The sequence below is a fragment of the Alternaria rosae genome (genome assembly GCF_020736505.1).
Source record: "Alternaria rosae strain MPI-PUGE-AT-0040 chromosome Unknown BKA58scaffold_9, whole genome shotgun sequence".
Taxonomy (NCBI): domain Eukaryota; kingdom Fungi; phylum Ascomycota; class Dothideomycetes; order Pleosporales; family Pleosporaceae; genus Alternaria; species Alternaria rosae.
Window position 1 is genome coordinate 1,336,209 of NW_025763578.1, and position 15,327 is coordinate 1,351,535.

Genomic DNA, 15,327 nt, shown 5'->3' on the forward strand with positions numbered 1-15,327 from the left:
ACCCCGCGTTTTAAGTGTCAGATTCAGATGCCACGAGCCCGCCACGCGTGGTTTGAACATGGATTTTTACTCCATCGGGCCGCGACATGGTGGTGTCGCTTGTGAAAATGTGATTGGTTGCTAACGCGAAATTGTTGACGTTAGGTCCGCGCGCGAGTCGGCGATCGCAACAGGTTTGCACGTGCCTTGATCGCCCTGGAATCTCGTCGCATGTGTGACATCAGCTGGACCCTGCATTCACGCCTTGAAATTTAGGACGTTGGCGCGTTTAGGGGCATTGACTATAACTGGACGGGGATATATCTTGTGTGACGTACTCGCGGTTTGCGCAATTACAACATTGTTGATATTCGCTGCTTTCCTTGCCTTTTTCTTGCAACTCGCATTACATTTACCTCTACCATCGCGTTTCTTTATCAATATACCCGGAACTCATCTTGAACGCTACCATGAAATCGTTCAAGAGCTTCATGGACAAGCGTCGTCAGAGCTGGCAAAATCGGGGCAAGAAGGAGCAAGATCCGGCACCGGCACCACCCGCTCCCACTCCCGCCGACGCCGGCAACGAGAAGCGCGCAGCAGCTCCACAAGCCAACAACGAACAGCAACAAGTGCTAGCTGAGGCCGCACCTGGCACTCTGCAGTTGGCGCTGCAGAACAAATCCAACTCCGCCGATGTATACTGCTACATCACCGGCCTTGCTCTCGAGCGAAACAACACTCCTCTCTTTGTGCAAGCCAACGGCCAGTCCATCTACTACCCAGTAGCCCCGAAGGATATACAACAGCCACTCCAAGCCGATGTCGCCATTCCACTTGGCCGCCCGGGTAACACCGTCAACGTCAGGATCCCCAAGATTGCTGGCGGTCGTATCTGGTTCAGCATTGGCGCAAAGCTTACATTCCTCCTCAACCCAGGCCCTGCGGTCGTTGAGCCCAGTGTGACCAACCCAAGCGACCCCAACTTCAACATTAATTGGACTTTCTGCGAGTTCACATACAACGACGCGCAGTTGTTCGCCAACATCAGCTACGTCGACTTTGTCAGCATTCCCGTTGCGCTCAGCTTGACCAGCAACGACGGCAAGACCCAAACAGTACCTGGCATGGGCGCAGACGGCTTCCGGAGAATCATGGAAGAGCTGCGCGCGCAAGCCCAGCGTGACGGTCGCCCATGGGATAAGTTGATCTACGAGGCCAACGGACAGCCTCTGCGGGTGCTGAGCCCGAACAACCTGCTCGTAGGCAATGAGAACGCATGGGGCGACTACTGGAACGGCTACATCCAGGCTGTATGGAACAAGTACCGCAACGAAGACATGACCATCAACACCCAAGCCGCAGCCGGCAACCTCAAGGGCCGCGTCCATGGCAATGAGCTCGAACTAGGCGAGGCAGGAAAGTTTGCTGCTCCATCAGCACGGGATATCTTCACCTGTAGCACCGGACCCTTTGCAACGGGATCGAATCAGGCGCGCAATGCAGTCATCCCCCGTCTCGCAGCTGCGTTCAACCGTAGTATCTTGCTGAACACGCCCGGCAACCAGTTCCCCAACGGCAGCAACCCGAGCCAGTACTACAAGGACCAGACGACCAACCACTACTCGCGCATCGTTCATCAAGTGCAGAAAGATGGACGCGGGTATGCTTTCCCATATGATGACGTCGTTCCGGATGGTGGTCAGGATGTGGCAGGCACGATCTTCGCTGGTAGCCCGAAGTTGTTTACTATCGCCGTTGGTGGGCAGTGAGATGCTGAAGTGGATGGGAAGTATGGGAGTTGGATGGTGTATTTACGATGTGATGAGTACATACTATTGAGCTTGTTGTATATGTTTCGCATAGATCTTGGTTGGGTGGGTCTGGGAGAGATCTGGTACATAGTTGACTTTGATATATATTTGATGATCAATGAAGTTTGCATTTTCACCTCCCTTACTATCATAAAAACACCATGGGTGCGGTAGGCTGATGGTGCGAATGTCAAGTGTGAGGGCTCTAGGTCTGCCCTTCCTGTCACATGCGTGTGCATGAATCGCATAGATGACGTCATTAATCTAGCTATCTCAGGGGACAAGCATACCAGCCTCTTTCACCCACACGCGACGCGCAAATGCGACGGCATCTTCGCCGAGTACAAAACCGGATAGCAGTCAAAACAAAGCTCATTTCAGCTAGGTAGCTTGCCTCGTGTTGATGCGGTTCGCGTGATCATGTAACGTCATCGAAATCATGGAGCGCTTATGATCCATCCTATCGACACTGCGCAACTTTGGCGCAGAACCTGGGCTCAGATGCTCAGATCGGATATTCCGTTACCGAATGCTTGGTATCTAAAGTAGTCGCAATCTTTCAAGGGTGCTGACCCTACGGGAAAATGTGTTTTGTTAACATGCGCACTCAGTCATACTACATCCTAGAGTCGACGATATGCTCTACATGAACGATGTATAGAGCAGAATGTAATGTTTATCTTCAATGCGAACCTTGGTATTGGAACCAACTCAGCAGCGCGAGCTTCTCGGAGGTATACCTTCTAGGGTTGCGCGGTAAAGCGCGCTTCCACAAACGCTGCAATGACCAAAGCTGCATTCACTATGACTGTGATTAGCGCACACACCACATCGCGCAAACGGCCATTTGCGTTTCCATCACAACAACAGGCGACCGACGGATACTTGCTGCAGCACCTAAGTCCATCGCTCGACCGCATTCTGCGCCCACCTCTTCCAACTTGCGCGATCTCGAAACCAACACGGATATCCGATTGCGCAAACATTATCCCAAAGGCCAAGGTACCCGTAGCCATAAGACGGGATCGACCGGGACCGCTCTGCCTGAGATACGGTCAGATACCCCATGGCTGTCTCATCAAAACACACATACGGCCAGCTCTTGTCACGATACCGAAAGAACCGAATCGACTCATGGATTAAAAATCTACCGTACGACTGGCAATTAGACAGCGCAAACACAGCGCCTCTAGCTCCTGCGGCGGTATATGAAGATTGGCTTGATTGGGCAAAGCCCAGAGCCCTCTCATGGCTCGCTAGACTGGACAAATACGAAAGGCGGTTTCGTATCGCTGGAGTTGCCTACCACAAGGTTCCGTATGCCCTCCGACGCTCAACTTCTACTTGTAGCTCGAAAAAGGTCGAGCAGACCGTGTGTTCACGGCTCGGCCAAATGTTCGAAATTGGCCGCCCGCGCTCTGAAGAGCCGTTCTTTCACCCATGGGACGAAATCTTCGACGCTGCCTATGTAGTATTGCAGAAATGGGTATTATCAAGAGGCACTACTCCAGAGAACATCGATCAACTTCGCGAGCTGGAAGCTGAATGTGAGCTCACGCTTTCTCAACTGGCGAAACCACTCCGTAATCTGGAGGCTGGACTGGTATGGGTGGAGGAGCAAGTAGCGAAGCTCGCCGAGCGCTCTGACCTTGATGGAACTGAGATGCTGGCTGCTAAACACAGCCGCGAGGGTAACATGTTTCGGATGTGGGTACAGACCTTTTTGGAAATTGAGCATGGGGTGGTGAAGTCAAAATCTGCGTATACGGAGGCTTTCGTGGATGGCGCAGTGGAAGACAAGGAAATAGCGAAGGACCCGTACTGGACTATGTTGGCGGTTGCTGGAGGCGAGGGTTGGTGAGACGATGAGTGCCTGGGGCTGTATACATTGTGACAACTACATGTATATTGTCAGGGGCGAAGTTTCACAGCGCTGTTTGCTGTAAGTCTCTATATCACAAGACGTAGTTTCATCCCATCACTCCCTCAGCCACTACAACGAGAGCTAAACGGGGATAATCAATCCAACGTAACAGTGATCCTGCCAATATGTGCCAGAACTGCAGGCCCATACACCCAGATCAAGCCGAAGCGGCTGCCAAGAAAGCCCGCACCGGTATCCAAGAGCTTGTCGAGCGCGCTGATAGTCTTCTCAATCTATGCAACGCCTTAGAAGATCGCTATAGAGAAGTCGGAGTCACCTTCCACAAAACCCAGCGCGCAGCCCGCATCGCCATGGAAAACAGTGAAAACTGGAGTGAAAGTCGTTACACAGCCCTCGAAAAGGCCTTCCTTCTCGAAAGCTACGAAGAGATCTTCGCACCTCTCGTGGCCTTGGTCAAGCGACTCACCGAGCTTCGTACAAAGGTGCAGCATATCCCATCATCGACCGAGGCCCACCACCTCTTATTTGCGCTGGAGTTCACGTTGCTTCCTAGAATGAATGTATTGGTCTCGGAATATGAGACGTTCTCGAATAAGCTATGTAACCTCGAACAAGACGTCTATCAACTGGATGTGTTCAATAGGCAGCATTTCCAGGTCAACGAACTGGGCGAGCGTTGCGCTTGGTATGATCCCGTGTTGGATATAGCCAATAGCAAAAGAACCGTGCGGAGCCGTGACGGCGAGTATGTGTTGTTCGCCGATTGGGTTTATAGTTTACCTGAAGCGCGACGTGCCCTGGGGGTTCAAATTGAGATAGACGGGCTGTATGCATCTTGTACTCTCTTTGCGGATAGGCTATTTGTTTATTCGGTCGATTTGATTTGGCATGCAAATGAGGGGGTTGTTGTTGGGGGTGCGGAGTAGATGCTTTGCTATCACTGCAGGGAACATGCGTGACGATATGAAATAAGAATGCTATCTTGTATCTGTGTTTTTTCCCTGTACAATTAATGTACGGCGATGTCGAGCAGCCTTGGTTGTTTGTGGTTGGACTTGAATGGCAGGCCAGCTGGTGTGAAGTGTGTGACAAATCCTGTCAAGCTATTGTTCTGCTTAAGGTAATGGTATTGTTATGCTAGCAAAGATAATGCGCTAGCAATCCATATCCCGCTTCAAGTCCGTTAGATGCTCTAGGAACTCTTCATTTACATGAGATACAATCTGGATGTCTACGAGGCAGGAAGAGTAGTAAATCGGTCAGTAAAGCTCAGTGTAGCCGACAAGATGAGGTTTACCCATGTCTCAACGTTCCATTTTGGCCAAGAAGCAGTCTGTTTTACAACATTTCATAGTCCAGGTTGGGTCAGACTCAAGTAGCTGCCACCATATGTTATATACTCCAATTTGATGAGCCAAAATGTGATTTAGATTGGTCATTTTCAAGGAAAAAGAATCTCAACAATCCAGTATATAATCGGAGGAAACAATGTCAAGGCTAGTAATCCATGCTACTGATACGTATAGGAGAGACAACTGAAAACAGATAAATATCTTGATGGAGCGTAAGAAAGGAGCTGTCGATCGTTCCAAGTCTCGGGCATCAAAATCTGTCTGTATTATTTGGGTCTTGCGTTACCTCGGGGTCTTGCTTTGAGTCACTATTCTCCTGGTTCCAGTAGCCAAGGAAAGTGGGAAGATAATCTGGATGCACGTGGCCGAGGTTTTTCACCTTGACGTTGTATTGAATCGGGTGGTGGATGGCGAAGTAGATTCTGGAGGCCGGGACCAGCGTCCTGTTGTTTTCTTCCATGACGATTGGGATGGGAGCCTTCCGAAGCGGCGATTCACCCTGTACAAGTTGCGGTTGCTGTCCTAACGAATAGGCAATGGCGTGCTCGTCAGCGACTACTCCACTCTTCGTGGTGGCTTTACCGTAATAGGTGAAGATTGGACTGCCAAATATTAGCCATATCGTAGTCTGCATTACATTTATGGTTGCATACACAGCGAAGCAAAATTCTCGTTTGCGTTTAACGACGATGAACCTGCGTACTTGGGTATGCACATATTCATCGTATTTGACCTTTGAGAGGTTGGTATTGTAGTCGGCCATGGGGTTCAGCCCGTTCAGGGCGTTGGCACTCGCTGGCTCAGTAAAGAGAATCGAAAAGACCTGATAAATCGTCAGCAATCTTTGTCTCGCTCTGTGTGTCTACTACTAACCTTCCCTTCCTCGAAGAAAGCACTGCCTCTGACGTAGAAAGCTACAACATGTCAGTTTCTTGCACATGTAGCGATAATTGGAGTCTAACATGGATCGAGTGTTTCATAGTGGCTGGTAGGATGTGGATTGGCTGGACTATAGGTCGCATAGACCATTTCGCCCCGACCATAACCAGCAGGCCCACCTCCCGATGCAGTGACTGTCTGCACAGAGTCATCGCGTATATGCGGCTGGTTCTGGCGTTCAAACTGAGCCTGTGGAACCTCTTGCCCCACAGGCAGCCAGTCAAAGAATACCCAGCCTTGGCCTATTTCCAGTTAGTCTATACATGTGTCAGGGCACGGCTACGGACCTTCAATGTAGTGCTGCCGGTAATAGCGTCCATGTTGTGCGTTCCATAGAGTGATTAGGTATCTCTGGAAGGTGGTGCTCCACATAGGTTGTGGTTGTGACACAAACGTTGTTATTGGAGAAATGGCCGCTGTTCGGGAATCTACTGGAGTCGTTTCGTTATCAGCTGAAGGAGAGTTCATATAATCGTGATCCAGATCTAGTAGCTGCCATCCGTCATTTCTGATTTGGTCCAACAACTCTTTCGCAGATACTATATAGACTACAGATTGTCTGTCTGAGGCAGCGACGACCATCCCGTAAAGTTCTTTGCTGAACGAATCGAGTAGAAGAGATCCACAATCGCCCTCCCTGATTGTGCCTTCGTACTCAAAGGCATAGATGAAGTGGAAAGAGTTGCTTCCTGGTGGACGCATAAGGATTGGCGATGCTCTAAGCATACCATTAACTGGACCATGAGTCGTCCAGGCTGTTGCCGGCGATGTTTTGGGCGTCGCCGCAGATGTGTAAGTGCGATGCGACCCTCGAGAAAGATCAAGTTCCGCTAGTCGTTGATGGTACATGGGATCTTCAATAGTGACGATAGTGTAATCCAAAGGGTTCTGAATCTCTTCGAGAGCGGACACTTCTCCAAAGTATACCAGTTCGGTGGATGGGGGCAGAGAAGTGGTTGGTGTAGTCAATGTCGCGACTACACCTGCATGTGTGTCTGCAATTTGGTGTGTTTGGTGTCCTGGTGTTGGCCGTTCAGATGCGAAAGAGAGATTTTGATCGGACGAGTCGTGAGCGCCATCGTGACTTTCATCATCACCATCGCTATCGCTATCGGGTAGCATGTCTAGGCTAACTCCCCCTCCGTCTATAGGAGGAATATCTTCACTCCATGAGCTGAAGAGATGTGCGACGGTAAGATATCCGAGGATAGTCCCGTTAGATACAGCGTTTCCGGTTGCCAATCTTAGCCCTGTATCTGCCTTCGCATATATGGAATGTCCCGTCATTCGAATCTGCTGATGGGAGTCATAGAAGGCCGACGAGGGGATATGTATGGTCGACTGGGATATACCCGACCTCTCCACTTCTCGATCAGGTATATAATGGAGAGACATAGGGGTGTCATTGCCAGGCGAGCTGTTGAATGAGGATGCAAATCGTTTGATGTTGCCACATGGATAGTAGTTCAACGCGTGTGTTCGGAAGCCAATACCGCCCGGAATACCGCTTTTATCGATCCGTCTCTTGACTGTAACGCGTGCTTCTTCGTGCACGCTACAGATGATGATATAAGGTCTCGCTTTCGCTGGCCTCTTCCCGATCATGAAAGGGCCTATGAGCGTTGCTCCAAAGGAATCTTTCCCTGAATCATCCAAAATTCTCAGCAGCATAGATGCTGCGTTATGGTAGCGTAGTAAGCAAGAACCCTCCATCTCCCAACAACATCGACCGCCCAGCGATTTCTGGTCTTCTCCATAGGGGTAGACTTGACGGTCGATCCTCACACAACTCTCATCGTATGACATATCTCTGGCGCATGATAATCGAGATGTTGAATGACTAAGAACAAGAAAAATGTCGATTTCTGAGGTTAGAAGGTGTCTTAATTGCGGCGAGAATCAGAAGTTGCGTCAAGACGCCTTGAAACCGACCCCGCACCTGCCGGTGAAAGCCACGACCCCCACAACGCATCAATCAGCACATTAAGCCGGTTTTTTCCCCAGCACGCGCTCAGCCATGAGTGTGGCGGATTTCCGGTGAGTGCTCAGCCACCATGAATACCTCAGTCGATCCGAGAAGACGGCCCAGTAATATGGTCTGCACGTTATTGTGCGAGCCTTGCATAAGAAGTCGATGGCCCCGATTACATTATTTGAAATGGGAAATTTATCGTGGCATGTTCTTACCTCTTGGACGCTATCTGCTACACAACTATCATGTCGAATACATTACTCTCTGGAGAAGCGAACGAAGACCCTCTGCATCCTCACTGCAAGTACAGTATTCTAACAGCCTTCTGGCCCAAGGGCGTAGCAACGCTGGTACCAGTGACAGCCGATCAAGAGTGTCCTTGGGACGCCTACTTCCGACACTACACAACGGAATGCAGGAATGCAATCGATCCCGACAGAGGCGAGCATGTCACCATACGACATCATCAGGATATCGTGGACATCGTCAAGCAGTTCGAGCAGAACAAGACAAGGGAAGAAATCAAGCGCTCTATTATATTAACAGATACACAACAAACGAGTGAAGCAGTCAAAGAAAAACGGGCAGAGGGATCCATTCGCGTCGTCGCACGCCTGTTCGCCATGGTGAACATGGGCCCTTCATCAGAGCGCTGGGAATTGGGTCCTGAGTCCCGGCCATGGAACGAAGCGAATCACAACCTGAAGACTGTCCTAGCAAGATACTTTTCCCCAAGTTCAGTAGATACTGGAAGCCTGCGGTTCAAGGCTGACCTTACGGCGTTCAATTTGAAGCACCTCATCGGACTTAAGATTCTATGGACCAACAATCTTTTCGACCACTTGCGGTTGATGGATGACGACAGCACAGTCTGCATTTTCCATCATGCAACCTTCCTCAGACATCAGACCAGGTATGCCACTCAACAGATAATTGTCTTCCCTACTGATTACTCTAGTGACGTCTTCCCCGAGAATCTCATCTCAGAAACGCTCAAAACGCTGGATCTGTTATTCCCGCAGAGAAACACTCGTACACAAACATGGTTGAAATCTTTACTATCGCGGAACAACGAGCCACATCCAGACGTTTCACTACTTCATCGGAACAAAATATTGTACGGTCAGCGGCACGCCATGGAATTCGTGTACTGGCGTGACAGACTTCTGATCTTGAAAGAGGTGCTTGAAGAGGCGCATCATACTAGTATCCGTTATTTTTGGCACGATCGGAGGAACAAAGCCCAATGGTACACTTTTTGGATTGCCGTCATTGTACTTTGCCTTACAGCCGTCTTCGGTCTTTTGCAAAGTATCGCAGGAATTCTGCAGGTGTACAAAGCATACCGCCCCACACCTAAGTAGACGAGGTATTTCTCGCCTATGGCAAGAACACGACTGGTGCCTGCAAGTAGTGGGATGTTCATAGTGTACGAGAATCTCAAACATGCAGATATGTGGAGAATTGTGCTGAGGCCAAGGTGATATGATATGCCTTCTTCCAACCCGCATATACGACAAATATCCGTGAGCGTGCGCGTCGCATAATATGAGTCATGGAATAACGAATTAGTATTGCTCAGGAAGATTGAGCTGTCAGGCTTAAAGCAAGAGCACTGCAGGCATCATGGTCAACACAACAGGTGATCCGCACATAGCGCAGAGATCAGAAGGTTTCCTTGCGAAAAAGAGAAGACCGTCTTGTTGGTGCAGAACTGAAGCGAGGAGTGCGTTGACCCGGTAGGTCTCGACTGTTCCCTTGAACTAGGTCTTCACATGCGGCACACCTCGAGAATCAGTGCTCGGGAAAGCATGGCGCATGATAAGACCCAAGACGTTATGATTGCTGGCGGCAGCTCGATCTTGTTCACATATGTGGAACTGAGCTACGATGCCCACAGACGGATGTAGCCTGCCTCAAAGTCTCCGTAGTCGCGTCTAGACGTCGTGTTCATTCCTAACGATATCGTCCGTGATGTTGGAGATCCCAAACTCCAACCTAATACAATGGAGTGCCTATGTTATGGTCGATAGCCAGTGCCGGTCACGCTAATCTCCGACGCTCGACGTAACATGTATGCGCAAAATCGGTGGCGGTAGGAAACGGGAGCGAGTGCTGGATGGAGGGCTGGCGGAGTGGCGAACGAGTGGGACGAACGAGGTTTTGATATGAGTAAAGCCAAGCTGGACCAAGAGGTAGTTCGATCTGCGCCCTTGTTAGTTGGCTTATAATACACTAGCTCGGAAACCACCTACAAGCTTAACCATATCTTTCTTGGTCTCAGTCCGTTGCGCAGCAACAAGGATTGCACTGATAGTCGTATTGAGGTACCGTCCTACTCAGTCCAACGGTGTGCAGTGGGCGCATCTCGAGTACCTCCAACTGCCACGTAGAAGCGACAATGCCATCTCTTTCGTAGCGTGGACTGTCCTGGCGAGCAACAATTGTGTGAAACGGTACGGCTACGCCAAACCGGCGGAGAACTCCCGGGCGGCGTTGCGGGTGGATTTCAGAGAACGGACCATAGCGTTATGGCAAGTCAGGTTCGCTGAGACCTAGAAACGGTGGAGGGATATGCGCTTCAGCTCTGGACAGTCGCGAGTCTTCTGCGTGCTAGTGATGCGTTGTGTAGACATGCGCTAGGGTCGTCGGCGTTCGCGGTCACATGAGGCCCGGCTGCATAGATCGACGTGCGGAAAGTGGGCCTCCTGGGCGGTAATCCGTCGCACTAGACACTCACACCACATACTCCACCACTTCTTACACAATAAGACCTACTGAGATGTAACAAACGTTTAGATCCTCAGTGTCTTCCTGGACTGCGACATGTAGTCAACGTCAGCTCATACACATGAAGATGGCACTGATCGTGGCTTCCTATCCCAGAAGGCACATTGCTAGCAGGATCGCGAAATACTCGATCCAAGTGCAGACCACGGAAAGAGCATACCCTGAAACTGAGAGTCGTGTCAATTATGGTACTCTCTTTGAGGATAGGCTGTTTGTTTACTCGATGGACTTGATCTGGCATGCGAACGAGGGAGTTGTTGTTGAAGGGGCATAGTAGAAGTGTTGCCATTATTCTGGAAAGACATGTGTATACAATACGACTAGGACGAGTGATATATTGTCGCACATTAACCACGGAGACTCGTCTAAATATTGATTTTACTACCGATTGCTAGAATAGTCCCAACGACCAAGACAAGGCAAAGATTCCAGGACTCCGAACTGCCTAAAGCCTGCGTATGGTGCAGCTTTTCGCTTTTTAATCATTCTGACAGCATTGCAGCATCAAAATACTGTTTGACAAGGTATCGGTGGGGTTCTATAACCAGGCCCACGTCGAGTACTTTGACATTGTGCTCAACGGCGTAGGCCTTGCCATAATTGACACGACTCGCAGATTCGAGCTTTTCTCCTTCTGTGGGCCGCACTTGGATTGAATATTTTGTGAGTTCCTCGCCTGGAAGGAGGTTAGGCGGGTCTACACTAGTGTGTATGACACCGTGATCACACATTCTCACACCCAATTTTGCGGCTCCGCGGCCCCTGTAAGTCTGAATAGGACTACCCCATTGTTAAATCGATGCGAAAACCCCTTGGTATCAAACTTACACGCACTGGCTGAAGTCTCCCTTATTGCGGACAACAAGGAAACGACGTATCTCACTGAACGCTGTCTCTCCATATTGCACTGTACTAAAGTGGGTGGAGTTGCGTGTCTTCCCAGGGTTGGCTTGACCCGCAGGTTCTGTCCAAAGCATTTTAAAGACCTGAGTGCATGCATTCAGTAATTGGCCGATCTCAGTCAGTGAGTTAAACCTACGCGGCCGAGAACAAAAAATGTTGCGCGAGATGGTTGTGCAACCCGGCGATAGCCTGAGTGTTGTCAGCGGCGACCTTTTAATCTACATGTCGGGTTTCATACGAGAGTCTAGCGGCTCGATATTGGTTTCGTTAAGGTTTGTCTGGATATATCTTCGATCTAGACTGTGAATGGTAGACTGCACATCAAATGGAAGAGAGGTCACTGGTCGTCGCGACCCAATATCCATGTTTGGCGCTGCTTGCTGTGTTTGCTGTGCGGGCCTTGGTGAGAAGGGACGGAAATTATAGCGTTCGTAGTCCTGTTGTGGGTATGGCGAGCTTGCAAAAGCAGTCGTTGTGGAGGCGTGGGCGGAACCGTAGGATTGAGCTCTTGGCGATCCATATTGCTGTGTTGTATAATTTGACCATGACTCAGTGTACGTCCCATCCTGCTGCTCATTGTTCACTCTTTCTGTTCCTGTCCCATACATAGTGCCCATGGATTCATTTGACTGTCTAAGCGATGAGGTGGTGTACGATCGAGAGTGGGGTGGGTCTTCCCATAGTTGAGAAGCTGCGCCGCTCGAAGGGCCTGCGAGGGAAACCGTATGCGACTGGCTTTGTAATGATGGGAGAGGTTTGTCTACAGCACTACGGGGTGTACTATTCGTTCATCAGGCAGCGCTTGCTTTAGTGGAAGATGTAGATCGTACTGACCTCGCTCTCGACGTCACAGCAACAGAACTTGTCGTCGGTCCCGCCCAGAGAGTATCTAACACTGTAACCCCGTCGTCGGCTAGAAGATATGTGTAGTGACGATTATGTGGTTGTGACCATGTCCAAGGCCCGTAGCGCGGCATAGCTACATCGCGCAGGCGCTGGAGCGCGCGAGGAGATAGGAGGCTAGAGCGTACTTTAAAAAGTGTAAAGGGCACCCAGCATACCAGCACTAATTTGGGCCGCCATGCCGTGCCTTGCTGTACATTGGCGTGTAGGTGTAGTAGGTAGGGTTGCGATGCGTAGGTAGGCGCCCAAGCGGGGCGACCCGATCATTCAGCCTGACGCTCCCAAGATCTGGGGCCCGTGCTCGGCAACTGAGTGAACCTTGAAACTACCAACCGGGACCAGTGGTGCACGAGCATTTTCCCCTCGCGTTACCAGTGGCATGCGTGGAGCATTTGTAGCCAGTCTACGATACCTACTTTATCGATGTGTTGATATCAGCCTGGAGTGATCCGAGCGTTGCCCCGGCATTGCAGGTGGGGACAGGCGGGTGCACTCCGAATGTGGGCCCAAGATGTCCACGCCATCGGTTCTGGACCCACAGGCGGTGACTACTCGATCTGCATTATGGTAAACGTAGCAAGCTAAGTTCTATAGACGCAAGCCAGATCCGCAACCGAGGGCGGAACGTCGCTGCCCGCACAAGTCGAGGCGCACAAAGCACGAGAAGAAGGCGTGATTGAAAATCGACCATACGTCCAAGGTACGAAACACCCATCAACGGGCGACGGCACATATCCATCCATATTCTCCACATTAGGACTGTGAGTTTTCCACGATCAAGTTAGCACAGTATGGGCGGGGTTTCCGCCCACAGGCCTTCTCTAGTCCAGCGCTGATCATCTTAGTTTTGTGAGCGACTCCTCACCAACACGGCAAGACCCAGGGTCTCTGCAACAATGCTCGTCCTGTGCTACTCGAAAAGGCATTTTGAAGAAAGTACGATTTCTTGAAGAACCTAGGATTCCTTCATCTCCTACCCAATCCGCAGGATCGAGCTTGCGTAATGCAACTTCTGCCTTTCCAAGCAGGAGTCCGCTGTACCCTCCTGTCCTGCCCTTACCTGCTCCGCCGCCGCCACCGCCTCCAATACAGGCTCCCCGACCGCCAACACTCTTCAACAAGACTATTGAAACGAACGAACTCCTGAGTGTTCCAGCTCTCCGGCTGTATACCAACTTTATGGACGAACTTTACAACTTTGTCGCACGACAAGCGGAGGTAGTAGTAACTCGGCTTGCCGTTCAAGAAAGGCGCATGGAGCTGCATAGACTAAGAGAGCATGTATCAAGATGCGATATGATCCTCTTCGATCGTATGCGCGAGCAAAGAAATGGAAATCTTCCCTTCAACGAGGACGCCATGGTCAACTTATTCGAGGCATCACAGGCGGCGAGGGACGAGATCGGGCCTGTTGAATCAGAGTATGAGCCTCTTGAGATCATGCTCGGATCAAAAGAACAACATCTAGTGGATATGTACTCAAAGCTAGAGAAGACTTTCGGGCACTTCTTCAGACTTGACACAACCCCGTCCACGAAGCCTACCGAACCGTCTGAGATCGAATACGAGTCTTCTTCCATCGCATCCCTAGCCGAAGAATTTACGTCTTTTCACGACATTGAGCATCTCCATGGCGCAATCGTTGGAGAAACCGTCAATATCGCCCAACTGCCAAGACTTGCAGGACTGGACAGCAAATTACCAGAGCTCGTTATTGCTCACCGAGAGACATCGTTGATAGAATTAGCCGGCCTCCATACGGCCCGTAACGTTCGTTCTGCCGAAGAGTATTCCAAGCTTGATTTAGGGGATACGCTCAACTACATCGGAAAATGGATTACAGATAGTTTGAATGAGCTTGAGATCGGTACCAGGTTTCAAAAGGACGTTACAGATCAACTTGCATCTGATGAGAGTAACTATATCAACATACCCGGTGCGTTACAAGACTCCATGACTGAGTTGCCAGTCAATCGAGGTTTGGAGGAAGGCAATCCCTTGCTTTTACACGACGAGAGCATTGAAACTCGGAGAATTCTGAGCGAGTATCTGATGGAATTTGACAGTACGCCGGATCGGGTCAATCGCTGGATGCTGCACCAGCTCCGCATTTCGCCACACGAGACTTACGCTCTCTATAGATGTAGTGCTGTAAGCACGGAACAGCCGTTGCACTGGGCTACATCAGTACTGAAAATGTGGCCACATGACAATTTTGGACAGGTCGATCCATATGGGCAAGGGTCAGTAGAGCTCGAAGAGAGTGTTAATGATCCTCAGCGTCTCGGCTACCATGGAGCTTGTCTTCCGGGATGTCGCTCTCTGGATGCATGGCCCGCTAACGACATGTGGTTGGAATCCGAGTCGTCCTTCGACTCGAGAACGGAGGCTGCCCAAAATTGACCGACGCAGATGCAATCACAAACCTTTTCGAAAATAGTACACGAGCTGGATTTTATTCATGGTCAGATTCTTACATATCGATAGTCGCTACGTCCAATGTACGTTTAGCGGATACTTTGATTATTCAAGCATAATTTTGGGATTGCGTGATTCTCAGTCGGCAGATCTGGTCATTGCGCGAAGCACTTTCATCACGAGCCTTCCCATAGGAAATAGTCTAGCTTCCAGTAGGCATATAACATTACGAATTCCGTCATTTGTGGCTATCCTTTTGACGGGCTTTTGAGGCTACTGAAGCCATGAGTCGCTCGTCTCGCTCCGCGGGAGTGCGGGATTGACAGCAATCTAGAGACTGGCACGTATATGGGTGCGAGTCAAAGCGGACGC

The 15,327-nt window shown here is 50.3% G+C and overlaps 6 protein-coding genes across 6 annotated transcripts; 4 read left to right on the top strand and 2 right to left on the bottom strand.

Annotated features, from left to right (window-relative positions):
• Nucleotides 1-93: 93 nt before the first annotated feature.
• Nucleotides 94-1,944, top strand: BKA58DRAFT_391579 (uncharacterized protein). The gene has a single exon (XM_046170935.1). The coding sequence runs from the start codon at nt 450-452 to the stop codon at nt 1,749-1,751; it is 1,302 nt and encodes a 433-aa protein (XP_046022145.1). The 5' UTR covers nt 94-449; the 3' UTR covers nt 1,752-1,944.
• Nucleotides 1,945-2,859: 915 nt separating this feature from the next.
• BKA58DRAFT_462849 (uncharacterized protein) lies at nt 2,860-4,604 on the top strand (the record flags this gene model as incomplete). Its single annotated transcript, XM_046174865.1, has 3 exons — nt 2,860-3,646; nt 3,709-3,735; nt 3,874-4,604. 3 exons carry the CDS (start codon nt 2,860-2,862, stop codon nt 4,602-4,604), a joined length of 1,545 nt encoding a protein of 514 aa, XP_046022146.1.
• Nucleotides 4,605-5,280: 676 nt separating this feature from the next.
• On the bottom strand, nt 5,281-6,437 carry BKA58DRAFT_322204 (uncharacterized protein; the record flags this gene model as incomplete). The annotated part of the gene is made up of 6 exons (XM_046167838.1): nt 5,281-5,632; nt 5,684-5,853; nt 5,904-5,944; nt 5,993-6,107; nt 6,168-6,211; nt 6,257-6,437. The coding sequence occupies 6 exons, from the start codon at nt 6,435-6,437 to the stop codon at nt 5,281-5,283; spliced, it is 903 nt and encodes a 300-aa protein (XP_046022147.1).
• Nucleotides 6,438-8,186: 1,749 nt separating this feature from the next.
• On the top strand, nt 8,187-9,718 carry BKA58DRAFT_462854 (uncharacterized protein; the record flags this gene model as incomplete). Its single annotated transcript, XM_046174866.1, has 2 exons — nt 8,187-8,854; nt 8,900-9,718. The coding sequence occupies 2 exons, from the start codon at nt 8,187-8,189 to the stop codon at nt 9,303-9,305; spliced, it is 1,074 nt and encodes a 357-aa protein (XP_046022148.1). The 3' UTR covers nt 9,306-9,718.
• Nucleotides 9,719-11,116: 1,398 nt separating this feature from the next.
• BKA58DRAFT_240862 (uncharacterized protein) lies at nt 11,117-12,855 on the bottom strand. Its single transcript, XM_046166663.1, has 5 exons — nt 12,469-12,855; nt 11,873-12,414; nt 11,771-11,823; nt 11,566-11,717; nt 11,117-11,511 (listed from the first exon to the last, which is right to left on the bottom strand). The coding sequence occupies exons 1-5, from the start codon at nt 12,609-12,611 to the stop codon at nt 11,214-11,216; spliced, it is 1,188 nt and encodes a 395-aa protein (XP_046022149.1). The 5' UTR covers nt 12,612-12,855; the 3' UTR covers nt 11,117-11,213.
• BKA58DRAFT_240922 (uncharacterized protein) lies at nt 12,831-15,317 on the top strand. Its single transcript, XM_046166664.1, has 3 exons — nt 12,831-13,081; nt 13,132-13,298; nt 13,383-15,317. Exons 1-3 carry the CDS (start codon nt 13,049-13,051, stop codon nt 14,938-14,940), a joined length of 1,758 nt encoding a protein of 585 aa, XP_046022150.1. The 5' UTR covers nt 12,831-13,048; the 3' UTR covers nt 14,941-15,317.
• The last annotated feature ends 10 nt before the right edge of the window (nt 15,318-15,327 follow it).